This window comes from Ictalurus punctatus, chromosome 9, assembly GCF_001660625.3.
Source record: "Ictalurus punctatus breed USDA103 chromosome 9, Coco_2.0, whole genome shotgun sequence".
Lineage (NCBI taxonomy): Eukaryota > Metazoa > Chordata > Actinopteri > Siluriformes > Ictaluridae > Ictalurus > Ictalurus punctatus.
The window spans coordinates 13,631,525-13,645,313 of record NC_030424.2 but is presented as its reverse complement, the minus strand read 5'-3'; the positions used below and the strand labels follow the sequence as shown (position 1 = coordinate 13,645,313).

Here is a 13,789-nt window from a genome sequence, read left to right as displayed (position 1 = left end):
GCAAATGGAGGCATGTATCAGATGTCCTAATTAGATTTACAAACAGAGTCGCTATTCAATAGAGTATTGGATTTCTACTTCAGGAATACTTCTAAAAGTTTTCAATTTCAATCCTCTTAAAAAATTCATGAAACTCCAATTTGCATTTGAGGCACACCTTTAGCTAAACTGATGATGCCGAACACTTTTGCACTGTCAATACCCGCGCTGAAGTAGTGCTTTAACACGGTACGGTAGACCTACTGAAGTGCCAGAATGATATATTTGAGTGTATTACTCGTCAAACAGTACTGTTACTAGCTCATACTGGTAGCATTTCCAAGAATGAAGCTACTTCCTGATTGTGCTGCGCTTTATTAAGATGCTTTAACGCTGACCGGTGTAGTCCTGCTGCTGGAGCCGCGCGCTTCCCGCTGACGTCACCGTGGGTTCTCCTCTGAGGAGTTGAAGCCAGAGAGAGAGAGAGAGAGAGAGAGAGAGAGAACCGGGGAGCTCTGTCAGCAGGACATAACGCGTTTTTACTGCACACTCTCTTGTGAAGGACGGGCTCGTATTGTGAGTATGCGGTGTTTATGCTCTTCCTTGTGTCATTACTTCCAGAGCTGTGTAACCAGACCTGGCTAGCTAATGCCTCTGGTGAAGCTGAGCGAATATTTTTTCATTATACTGCTTCAGGAAAGGAGCTAACATGCTAATACAAGTCTTTCCCTGCTACTTTGTCGAAATGTGAAGTTTCTTGGAGGGAAAAATGATGAAGCTGTTTGTATAATACGGAACAAGTTAACTAAACGGCTAGGGATAACTCTTAGTACACTATGGCGGGTCTGTCTGAAGAGTTCTTGTTCTTGTAACCCGTTTGTTGGAGCTCTTTATGTCAGCGCGTGCCTGAATAATAGAACATGTTACAGGTTAACACAGTGGAGTGATGAGGAACCAAACTGCTTGTGTGTGCCTATGCGCGTTATGATATAGATTTGTGTTTGTTTGTTTGTTTGTTTATAAAAGTAAGTTCTCAAATATAAGGCTGATGGACTGTATAAGTCTGTTGGGTACATTATAATAATGTCAGTTCCAGTGCTGTGGTTCTGGTGCAACTCTTCTCACTCTTTGCAGTGGTTGCACTGAATAACCTTCTTAGCATATTTCTATACCTTCCTTGACAGATAAACCTTTTGTGTTTAAAAATAATTCAGCGTAAGTAAAGATATTTTCGCATCGATTTCTAACTGTTATACACTCTGAAAGCAGTAAGAATGACTTGAAAGCAGTGCAGACATCACAATGTGTTTTCCATTCATATCCCCTGCCTGTGGATGGAGCAGGAAGTTAGGGAGGGGGTGGAGAAAAGGATGCTTTATCGCCTATGTGTGTTGGTACAGGAAACTTCTCGCCCTTTGACACCATGCTGTCTCCATGAGCGACCACTGTATTGTATCCACCAGGAACATTTCAAATTGTTTTCCTGTTCCTGATGATCATGAATCGTGTCTCATCAACCCTAATAAAGCACTTGAGAATGTCTCACCTTAGGGTTTATGTGCTGAAGCATACGGTAAGTAAGCCGTTTAATAGACACTGTCCATGGACAGTGCACAAAACCAGCATGAACTGTCGAACAAGGATTGTAGCTTTTATTTATTTATTTATTTTTATAAAAAATTTTTCATAAAATGACCATATAACCTAAAGAGGTGTTTCTGTGTTGCTTAATGCTTTGTAATGACAGCATGAGCTTTCCTTCACCTCTGATTCTCCTCTGAATTTGGAACGAGTTGTGGCTAAGACACATTGTTGCTTTTATTAAAGTGTGTTGAATAGGAATGTTGCTTATATATATTTCATTATACAGGTTAGAAAATACAATTCTAATTATTCGCACATCAAACTAAACATGTACTGGGTTAAGATATAATTCAAAAAACCCACAAAGTAATTCACATTCTTGTGCTTGTGCAGTAATGGAACAGTTGACACTGCTCGTGAAGTGCCCCTGGTCTAGGTTGCAACTATTTCGTTACAAAAACCCCTGTACAATTAATACTACATAGTTTGTAATGTTAAAACAGCTTTAAGAGTCACCGTTGCTGCCTTGAGTACGGTTTTAGGACAGTGGGAGAAAACTGGAGGAAATCCACGGAGACACGGAGAACATACGAAAGTCCGCACAGACAATAATCCAACATCTAGTGCACTCATGTTAATGAATATGACTTTCTTTGTCCCACGAGCTTCATATCTGTTCGCCACTCCTGCAAGATTTCTGTTGAGTCTCATGGGATCCCAGTCCCAATGCTCACCTCTGGTATTGTGTTCTGGTTGGCACTCATTGGATGTTCCTCTTAAACACGCTGTACTGAATTCAATGAAGCCTGTGTCCTTCTTCCCAGTCCTTGTCTCCAGTTAAGGAATACAGCCATAAAAAATGCGTGTGGTGCTTTTATTCACTATTTTATATTAGCACACATCCTGTTACAAAGGCAAAATAGCAAGATAAATAGACAAATATGTAAGTAAATATAATGTATGCAAAAATTGTTTGGAGTGGTCTGTGTTTTCCTGTCTCCACCTGTTGCTTAGTATAATTCTCCAGGCACGTCCACAGGCAAATGTTACAGTAGAATCATTTGAATGAAATTTTACTACTTGCCTCTAAAGATGAATTTTCATGTGCTGTAGGAAGAATGTTTGATTGACAAATACCTGGATGTAGCTCTTAATGTTCCTTTAGGTTGAACCCGGTTCCTTCTGTTTAACACGTTGCATCATGCTTGGTGAACTTTGAGCCTCAACGGTACATCATTTGTATGTTTAGTATGTGTCTACCTGGGAAGGTGTAAGTGGTGTCTCTTTACCTAGCTGGTAAGAACTGATCCTTAAGGTTCAATACATTCATGTTTCGAGGTGCATACTAAAGATACATACTAAAGTGGCAAGGAAAAGTAAAGTTTGCTGCTTTTTTAATTTCCTTCAAAGAAACCTACTATCTATGACTTACTTCCTTACATTAATGCCTAACGTCATATAACTGCCAAGTCAGTGTCACATCCAATATAGTACATGTTATAAACTGTAGGCTTATGACTTAAAGTAAAATATTGCAATCATTTGGACCTATATTTAGGACCACTGTCTTGTGTAGTAACATTTCTGCATATTTATAAATTACTCTAGCTGTCTTTAGAGAAAATTAGATATAAATATCTTCACAGTCCGTGTGGATAAAGTAATCTAATCTGCTCCAGTTGTGCAATCTACAGTATATGGTCAACACTCTCTGAAATAAATGTACCAAACTGTACTTTTTTGAACTTCTTGTTGGGATGGTACCATCAAGGGTACATCGTTTGTACCTTTAGTATGTATCTTTTTCCCTGGGAAGGTGTATGTACTGTCCCTTTTAACTAGCTGGTTAGAACTGGTCCTTAAGGCCCAATTAGGGCTGGGCAATATGGCAAAAATAGCATCTCACGGCACTTGAGGACATTTCTACAATACATGATGTGTATCACGATATATATATATATATATATATATAATATAGAGAGCTAAACTGCCTGAAAAACGATAGTAAAATAAACAAAAACCTGTTAAACTGAGTTTGACGATACTTTTCTTTAATACCTCCAAAGACAAATAAGATTAAGTAAAACAAAACAAAAAAAAACCCGGTCAAATCAGCAGCATCCGTTCAGTACCATTTAATTTGGATTTATTCAAAACAAAAAAATACATCACCATACAAACCATATCTCAGAAAAGTGTCTCTCGTAATCATTTATCACGATATCGATATTATATCAATATATCGCCCAGCCCTAGGTACAATATTATTATACTATATTCATGTATCCAGGTGAAAGATACACACTAAAGGTACAAAACATGTGCTCCTGATGGTACACCCCAGTGACGAGGAGAAGTACAGTTTGGTACCTTTTTATAAAAATGTTTATTTCTGAGAGTCTAGGATTTGAGTGCACAATTATACAACATTGATCACCTTTGTTTTCAGGAGACAAAACTGATATGCTACATATGCCACTACACAATTGTATTTGTAGGTCAGGAAAAAATAAGTGTTTTGTTGTTTTGGATTAATTTCAGGAATCCACTATTTGTTTAGAAGGTCAGAGAAATAATGTTGGCAGTATTTGATTATTTCCTGTAACAGTGTCTTAAAAAATGCATTTACATGCAAATTTCTCTTCTTCTTTTTCTACTTTACATACACATTTGTTGTGTTTAATATCTGAAAATTCCCTTGTTTTACATTTTGATTTAAAGTTTGATTTGCTGAGGCATCTAGGGAAGTACTTTCTGGAGCCGTTCTGTTCTGAACCATTTTGTTCTCCCGGGCTTCCTAATGGTCCAAGTGAGGTTCAGTCCATTAGCACAGACGCAGTTTATGCAGAGTAGACAATGAGGTCATTTAACATGCTGAATGAAGCGATGCCTAACAAATTGAGAACTGAGCCATGGGAAACTCTGAGGACGTGGCAAAAGCCTCCAACATGGTGCAATGAGTGTGGAGCGGGGTAACATTTACTAAGGATTATAATGAGCGCATCGATCAACGTGGCCTTGAGTGTATACATATTCGTAGTAGATTTCAATTTTAATTTTGGTCTCTGGAGCTGGTTAGTGAACTTTCTGGTAGACTTTTTATTACAGTGCTTGTAGAATGTAATGCAAACCATGTTGTTTTCTTGCAGTCCCACAATATTTTGCAATTCTGATTATGGATGCTTTCACTATTTTATTTCTATTATCTGGTGATATGCATCTATATTATTATTATTATTATTATTATTATTATTATTATTATTATTATTATTATTATTATTAGAAAAGGACACTGCTTGTTTTACCCATTGTTTATGTAATCCAAATTAGCTCTTTATTTGGACTCCTAGCATTAACTGCTTGCATTTTACCCGACATAAAAATATATCCTAATTTACTTTTTTCCCCCCTCCCTCTCTGTGCTCTGTTGAGCTGGTGTCTAGTTGTGGAGTGCAATGGATGATGGGAAGCCTGTGTGGGCACCCCATCCAACTGATGGGTTCCAGCTGGGGATGATAGTAGACATTGGTGCTGACACACTCACTATTGAACCAGTCAGTCACAGGGGCAAGGTAAGTCAGCAAACAAAAACCTATACCACGGTCAATCGATTTGTTACCTTGCTTGTCATGGACATTCCATAGAAACAGCACTGCAATTATGAATAAAAATGAGGAATTTAAATTTGTTTTATTTTATTTTATTTTTTAGGAATAAGTCAAATTAATAGCCATGTTGTTTTGTGTTCTATGAATTCTTTTAATTATATGGCACTCATCTATGGTATAGGTAATCTAAGGCATTGGCCTAGGTAATCTAGGGCATTTTTAATAATACCACAATTCATGAAACATCTATAAATGAATTCATTTTTTTTAACTTCAAGAAGTATCCAGAATAAAGGATGAGTCAAATGAGTAAACTGGTTCAGCCCTGTGCTGTATAAGGGTGTCGCTTGCAGAGGTGGTTAATAAGTAATGACTCCTACCTGTAGCAGGTGTGCAGCTCATGTTGCGCTCAAGTTGGGTTCATTAGAAGAGTAAACCACCTGGGTTTTAGCCACCCCCTTAGAGAATCAGTCTGTACTGCTGTGCTGCAAGCAAAGGCTTTGGCGTGTGCTAACAGTGGCATAAAACTGATTACAGTTGTGTAACTTTGCATCAGTTCTGTCAGATATTGTGAATTGTATTTTTCTTCCCTCATGTTGGAATGTTATTGTAGTATCACTCAGTAGTCTCATGATCTGTTTCTTTGTCAGATCTTTTTCTTACTCTGGAATTTCTGGGACTGAGATAGTGTTTAGTGGAACCAAAAACTGTATACTAAGATGGGATGAGCTGTCTTTTTTTATAGGAAAATAGCAGTCAGTCCCCTCCGTTGACCTCCATAAATAATGTACTCTTGTGCTGCATCCACATTGTATGTTTGATGTGTCCCCTGTGATATGACGTAAAGAGTCTTCTCTCAGAATCCTCACTCCACATGAATAATCTTCTCAGACATTCACCACTATTAGGCGTAGGTCTCTTCAAGGTTAATGAAAACATATTTCCAAACAAATGTACTTGCGTTCCTATTATTGTGGTGGTAATTAAGCAGATCTGTTGGGGATATCTATCCATCTATCTATCTATCTATCTATCTATCTATCTATCTATCTATCTATTTATTAGAGGACGTCCAGTAGTGGATTTTACTGATGACTAAGTTGGGCTGTACCTGCTGATAACCGATTAATCACCCGAAAGTTTTTAAAATTGATACTGAATGAAACTGAATGAACACTCAAAGTAAAATATTGCTGAACTTTATTCCGAAAATTTTTGACTGTACCATGAAAATGTAACACTCCACATAACAAATAAAAATTGAGATATCCAAAAATGAATAAAAAAACAACAAAAAAACACAACAAAATTTGTCAGTGATAGTTTTTATTTTGTCTCTAGAGGCTGCTCTCGTACTGTGTAATAACAGCAGACCCTTTTAAATCTGATCCCGAAACGGACGCAACTGGGAAAACTATTGGAATGGATTTTAGCAGATAACCGGTAATTCCAGCAATCGGTTATCTGTGCCAAAACTGATCAATCAGTTGACCTCTACTATCTATCTGTCTATCTTTACATCTATCCATCTAAACCCCATTTGTTCCTCAATTCTGGTCAATACCATTTCCTACCACTAGCTAGCTGTCACCTGTAAAACCACAGCTACCAGCCAGGGATGATGAGGAACATACATTTTCCTTCAAGACTTGTGCAGCTCTTGTGCTCATACAACTTTGCAGTTTTGCTGAACACACTTGGAGAAAAATGCCAACTGCCTTCTTATGTATACATGAGCTCACTGACACCCACAATTGGTGTCTGTCTGAACAACAGGGGAGAGAGTAACCACATCTTCCCACCGACACAGCAGGGCCTCTCGAACTTCTGGCCATGGATGTCAATGACATCTCAATACGATAGTATGACACACACACCCCCCCCCGGCGTTTTTTTCTAAAACCACTGTTATACAAGTTTTGTTGTAAAGTTCTTGAAACTAACCATTAATTAACATGTACATATGAAAGGGCACCATATTTATATCAGTTGTTCGGCGAAGCAATCCTTTTCTGTGTGCTTGTTCAGTTTATGGGTCAAGTATTCAAGTAAAATCTGGGAGGTTACTGAACCATTAGTAGTTCATGAGAATATTTTACTGGAACGGGGCAGGGTAATTAAAACTGTTGGTATTCTGTGTGAATTTCCAGACATTCCTGGCTCCGATTAGCCAAGTCTTCCCAGCAGAGGATGATGTCAACAAACATGTAGAGGACAACTGTAAGTTGTGACATTCAGGCTGTTGAAGTAAATTACGATATGTGCCATGATTCATGCATTCATCATATTTTACTTTATCTTTAGGTTCTCTTATGTACTTAAATGAAGCCACCCTTCTGAACAATGTACGGGTTCGTTACAGTAAAGACATGATCTATGTAAGTCGGATTACTTTCACTTGCATTCTCTAGTAACTCTTATCCTCTCTAGTAATATAAAGAAACTTTGGCATTTTGGTATACAGTAAGTTTCTTATCATTTTAGATTGCAATAATATGCAAATGCTTTTTGCAGTGGGGAAATGCGAGTGCATCTTCCACTTAATAATCTTCTATTAGTTGTTGTAATAAAATAAAAATGACAGGTGGTAAAATGTTTGCTTAGAGTGGCCATGTATGAGATGCAGACACGTGTTGTTGAAGATGGGCTTGTGGTCCTGCTTTTCCTCATAAGAATGGCCTCCCTATAGCCCACAGACCTGCTGTCAGTGCTGTGTGTGTCATGTTGAGTGTAGAGGCTCTGCCCTGCTGTGGCTGCCCATCTCAGATGACCTGGCTAATCCTGCGCAGACGCTATCGAGTTGCCTGTTGCACTTAATTAGGTCCTGCGAGGTAGCACTAAGCAGTGTGGCAAGGCTTACCTGACAGCCCTGAACAGCAGCAGGTGGAGAGGAGCCTGTTTGTGAATACATCACTAATTTGCTGCTAAGGGAAGCTTTTACAGTGGTCAGTCGACGATTCTCTAAATTCCACATTGTTGTGCTGGAAATGTCAGTTTGCCAGAAGGTTTTCTTATTTACCCTTACACTGTATACAGTATCCATTCCTTTGCACTTCATTTATACTGCTCTTCATCATGTTTTGTTTCTTCAAGACATTTGTGGCTAACATCCTCATTGCTGTGAACCCTTACTATGACATTCCTAAACTCTACGCCCCTGAGACCATCAAGAGCTACCAGGGCCGCTCTTTGGGAACTCTCCCACCTCATGTTTATGCTATTGGTGAATATTTAATATCATAAAAAATGTATTTGAAATTGATAATTGACTTAAAAAAAAAAACTTTCTGTTCTGAATCTGCCTCTTTCACTTTTCCCTTGTATCTTTCCACCCCAGCTGATAAGGCATATCGAGACATGAAGGTGCTGAAGATGAGCCAGTCCATCATTGTGTCTGGTGAATCTGGGGCTGGAAAAACTGAAAACACAAAGTTTGTTCTCAGGTCTGGTAAATAAGCTTAAAAAATGTATATAATGGCAAGTGAAGAATGGGTTAGAAGACAAAACATAGTGAAACTCAATAAGGTCACAGTGGTGCTGAGAGTAGCTTTGGAAGGTGTTTTAGTTCATTGTATGGTGAATGATTTTTCTCTCTACCCCAGGTATTTAACCACATCATATGGTACTGGTCAAGATATTGATGAGAGGATTGTTGAGGGTAAGTCAAATTAAGTATTAAGCTTCAACAGCCTCTTCATATGTATAGATCTCTTTGACCCTTGTATAATTTGTTGCAGCAAACCCACTGCTTGAAGCATTCGGAAACGCAAAGACTGTCAGGAACAACAACAGTAGCCGTTTTGGAAAATTTGTGGAAATTCATTTTAATGAAAAGGTAGAACATTTCTGTTGTGATGTATGTGCTGAACTGAGTTTAGACAGTTTTAATGGGAATATTTGATACAATTTATGGATGCAAATCATTATTATAATGTTCACAACATTGCCACTGCTTATTTAGTCACGCTCATGTATGGGTAATTCATTGTATAGATTGAAGATTAATAAGTTTAGAACCGTTTCTACTTAAACTCATTTTGTTGTGTTACTGTATAGATCCTATATGGTGAAAAGGTTTGTGGACAACTGACCATCACCATGCCTGATTTAGTCCCCCTTTGCTGCTATAGCCGCTAGATGTTGAACATGGCTGTGGGGATTGCCCATTCAGCCACAAGAGCATTAGTGAGGTCAGGCGCTGATGCCGGGGTGAGGAGGCCTGGGGTGAGGAGGCCTGGGGTGCAGTCGACATTCCAATTCATCCAATTCAGTTGGGTTAAGGTCATGGTTCTGTGCAGGCCATTCGAGTTTTCTGCTCCAACCTTAGCAAACCATGTCTTCGTGGACCTTGATGTGTGCACAGGGTCATTGCCATGCCCATGTCATATGTTTGATCCCCTTAGTTCCAGTGAAGGGAAAGTATAGTGCTGCAGCATAGAAAGATATTCTACAGTCATATGAAAAAATAAGTTAATTTTTTGACATATTTGGAAAAGCAAACATTTGATCCTCTTTGAAACAGTGTCTATTAATAAAGGTGATACACTCTATCAAATGGCATAAAACTGACATTTTGTAGTAATTTTCACAATTTAAATTCAAAGTCACATGGAAAAAGTCAGTACACCCCTATATTTATCACACCATCAAATCCATAAAATTAGAAACAGGTGTTCAAGATTGGGTCCCAGTGATTAGAGCCTGCTTAGAGAGTTCCCACTCTCATATCTAGTGTCTGGTTCCCATTGTTATTGAGGTGTGTGGTGTCATCATGCCAAGATCTAAAGAGTTCCATAAGGCCTTTAGAACGAAGGTTGTGTATGCCTGTGAGTCTGGCAAGGGATTTAAAAAGCTCCAAATTACATGAAGTACTCATAACTCTGTGAGGAAAAACATCTACAAGTGGCGTAGATTTCAAAAGACTGCCAATTTGTCCAGGACCTGGACAGATTTCAAAAGTCTGCCAATTTGTCCAGGACCTGTCGTCCCAACAAATTCAGCCCAAGAGCAGCCTGTCTGATACAAAAAGAAGTCTCCAAGAACCCCAAAATTTAATTGGAGAATCTGCTAGTAAGTTTTGCAGCTGTTGGTATCAAAGTGCATGTTTCTACAATCAGAAAGAGAGAGCACAAATTTGACCTTGGGAGGCATACCAGGAAAAAGCCTTTGCTGTCTAAAACGAACATTAGAGCAAGACTACAGCTTGCCAATGAGCATACAGGCAAAGACCAGGCCTTTTGGAATAATGTGGTCTGGACAGACGAATCAAAGATAGAGTTGTTTGGCCACAGTAACAGCAGACATGTTTGGTGCAGTCCAAAGACAGCTTTTCAGGAGAAGCACCTCATACCAACCGTGAAGCACGGTGGTGGAAATGTTTTGGTTTGGGGTTGCTTCACTACCTCAGAGACTGGACAGCTTGCATTTATTATTCAAATATGATATCTGCATCATATCAAAGAGTGCTTGAAGATAATGTGAGGCCATCTGTCCACAAGTTGAAGTTGCACCAAAAATGGACCTTTTTGATAGGATAATGATTCTAAGTACACTAGCAAATCCACCAAGGAAGAAAACCCTCACACATCTTGCAGCTGAAAGAATATTTGCATGGAAGAGTGGTAAAAATTCCAGCAAGCTGATGTCATAGACTGGTGGATTAATTTGAAGATTTATAGTTTTATTAATTTGAAGATTTATAAGTTATTTCTGCTAAAGCCAAGGGTGTACTTAAATTTTCCACAGAAGAATATCGCATGTATTATATTTCTGATGAATAAATGATTGAAAACGATAATTTTCCTTGTGGTTTCGTTCACGTATATCAACTTTATTAATAGGCACTGTTTCAAAGATGATCAAATGTATGCTTGTCCAAACGTCAAAAAAAGCCAACAAATTCCATGGCATGTACTTATTTTTTCACATGACCGTATACAGTTGTGTACTCCTAACTTTGGGGAAGGCACACATATGGGTGTGATGGTCTGGTGTCCACAACCTTTGGCCATTATAGTGTGCACCATCTCCGCCCACTTTATTAGCAACACCTGTACACCTGCACATTCATGCAGTTATCTAAACAGCCAATCAAGTGGCAGCAGTGCATTGCATAAACTCATGTAGATACAGGTCAAGAGCTTCAGTTAATGTTCACATCAAGCATCAGAGTGAAGAAAAAGTGTGATCTTTGTGACTTGGATCATGGTTGTTTGTACCAGATGGGCTGCTTTGAGTATTTCAGAATCTACTAATCTACCGTGGATTTTCACATACAACAGTCTCTATAGTTTAGATATTACTAATAATATGGACAGTGATTGTATATCCTTATTTCTAATGTCATTTATGTTGTTTAATATGCAGAATGCAGTCGTAGGTGGATTTGTCTCACATTATCTGTTAGAGAAGTCTCGCATCTGCATGCAGAGTTCAGATGAGCGCAATTATCACATATTCTACCGGCTCTGCGCTGGTGCCTCTGAAGACATCAAGAATATGCTGCACTTAAACTCACCTGACAATTTCCGGGTACGTTTGTGTCTCTCTGTCAGTCTCTCTCTTTCTCCTTCTTACACACGCAAAACAACTTTCTCATAATTTACCATATAAAACACAATTTAAATGAAGGCTGAATCAAAACTGTAAGAAATCTTTACCTTCAGCCAGGCATGCATGCATACGCCTTTCAGCCATAACATTAAAACCACTGATCGGTGAATAACATTGATTATCTTGTTACAATCGCACCTGTAAAGGGTTGGGGATATGTTCGGCAGAAAGTGAACAGTCAGTTCTCGAAGTTGAGGTGTTTGAAGCAGAAAAAATGGGCAAACGCAAGAATCTGAGCGACTTTGACAAGGGCCAAATTGTGATGGCTAGACCACTGAGTCAGAGCGTCTCCAAAATGGTAGGTATTGTGGGGTGTTCCCGGTATGAAGTGGTTAGTACCTACCAAAAGTGTTCCAAGGAAGCACAACCGGTGAATCAAATGCTGATGGATGTGAGTGGAGAGCGAAGGCCACGGAAGAGCTACTGCACCACAAATAGCTGAAAACGTTAATGCTGGCTATGATAGAAAGGTGTCAGCATACACAGCGCATCGTAGCTTGCTGTGTCTTGAGCTGCGTAGTCACAGACCGGTTAGAGTGCCCATGCTGACCCCTGTCTACCACCGAGCTGCCTACAAGTGGGTATGTGGTGAGTATCAGAACTGGACCATGAGTGCACTATGTGCTGAACAAACAAGTTCGATCCATGAAGACCCCACCTTGTAACTTACAGGAACTAAAGGATCTGCTGCTAACATCTTGGTGCCAGATACTACAGCACACCTTCAAAGGTATTGTAGACTCCATGCCTCTATGGTGCAGAGCTCTTTTGGAGGCACAAGGGGGCCTGCACATTATTAAGCAGGTGGTTTTAATGTTATGGCTGATCGGTGTATGCATAATGTGTATGCATACCATGTTGATATTTCTGTAAAGCTGCTTTGAGACAATGTCTATTGTAAAAAGCGCTATACAAATAAAATTGAATTGAATTGAATCATACAGCCAAGATAATTGGACCATTTTGAGATGTGTGAATTATTGTTTCTGTCTGAGTGCCTCTGACCTGTGGTTTTATCCAGTTTATAAATGAGCCACATTACAGCTCTGTGTGAGAACTTAAAGGGGAATTATTTTATGAAAATAGGGTTTACTTTCGGTTGGGTTTTTATTATTATTATTATTATTATTATTATTATTATTATTATTATAGATTCATACTATATCATTATTGTTTTATATTTTTTATATTGTTGGTATCTCATCCAACTCTCTTTAAAAGCTCAAGTGTCAGTGATGCCACTAGATGGCATATTTGCTATGCAATGTTTATTTTCAGCACATTGGTCTGAGAGGTTACTTTAAAATGCACAGCGAGTCTCATAATCAGCATTACAATTGGTATGAAACTCCTCACATTACAGGCATGTAGTGAAAATTTTAATCTTACCAATAAAACCATTGTTGTTTTTTTTTCAGTATTTGAATCGTGGCTGCACAAGATACTTTGCAAGCAAAGACTCAGATAAGCAGATCATGCAGAACCGGAAGAGTCCTGAGGTATGTCACTTGTCTACAGTTCTTAATGTTTCAGATGTTTTTAATGTTTTTCTATGCATGAACCCTGATTGATTGTCTACAGAGTGTACATTTTATTAACAGTCTATTAATTGATAGCTAGGTGCTAAATCAAAGTTTAAATGGTCTTGTGGTTACATTAGGATTGGTTAGGGTAGGAGAAGTTACTTGGCACTTCAGTCTGCATAAAGTGTTAATGGTAATTTTGTTTCTCTGATGAAGATTGTACCATGAATGTAATTATTTTTAACAGGGCTTCAACAGGCACAAATCAGTTTTGTGGGTCATGTTTGTTACCCACTCATTTTTACACGTATATTTGGGCTGTTACTATAGACTTATAATATACTGTAGGAACATACTGTTACTGTTGGTTTGTATCCAAATAATTTTTAAGTAATTATTTGTGCTTAATATGAGTTCTGGGTTTTGATTACCTGTTAAATCTCAGCACTGGTACTGTGCCTGTAGATGAACCTCCCTGGAGGG

General features: G+C 38.6%; 1 protein-coding gene across 3 annotated transcripts in view; it reads left to right on the top strand.

Moving 5' to 3' along the window:
* Window positions 1–234: 234 nt before the first annotated feature.
* Window positions 235–13,789, top strand: part of myo6b (myosin VIb) — a 40,181-nt gene continuing 26,626 nt past the window's right edge. The window contains exons 1-10 of one of the 3 annotated variants that reach the window (XM_053682646.1): window positions 235–555; window positions 4,996–5,135; window positions 7,322–7,391; window positions 7,476–7,549; window positions 8,265–8,394; window positions 8,509–8,614; window positions 8,774–8,829; window positions 8,909–9,006; window positions 11,538–11,702; window positions 13,202–13,282. In XM_053682646.1, the coding sequence (XP_053538621.1) occupies window positions 5,019–5,135; window positions 7,322–7,391; window positions 7,476–7,549; window positions 8,265–8,394; window positions 8,509–8,614; window positions 8,774–8,829; window positions 8,909–9,006; window positions 11,538–11,702; window positions 13,202–13,282 (897 nt within the window). In that variant the 5' untranslated portion in view covers window positions 235–555; window positions 4,996–5,018. The remainder of the gene's footprint in view (window positions 556–4,995; window positions 5,136–7,321; window positions 7,392–7,475; window positions 7,550–8,264; window positions 8,395–8,508; window positions 8,615–8,773; window positions 8,830–8,908; window positions 9,007–11,537; window positions 11,703–13,201; window positions 13,283–13,789) is intronic. The other 2 variants (XM_053682645.1, XM_053682644.1) reach the window with 2 other exon arrangements.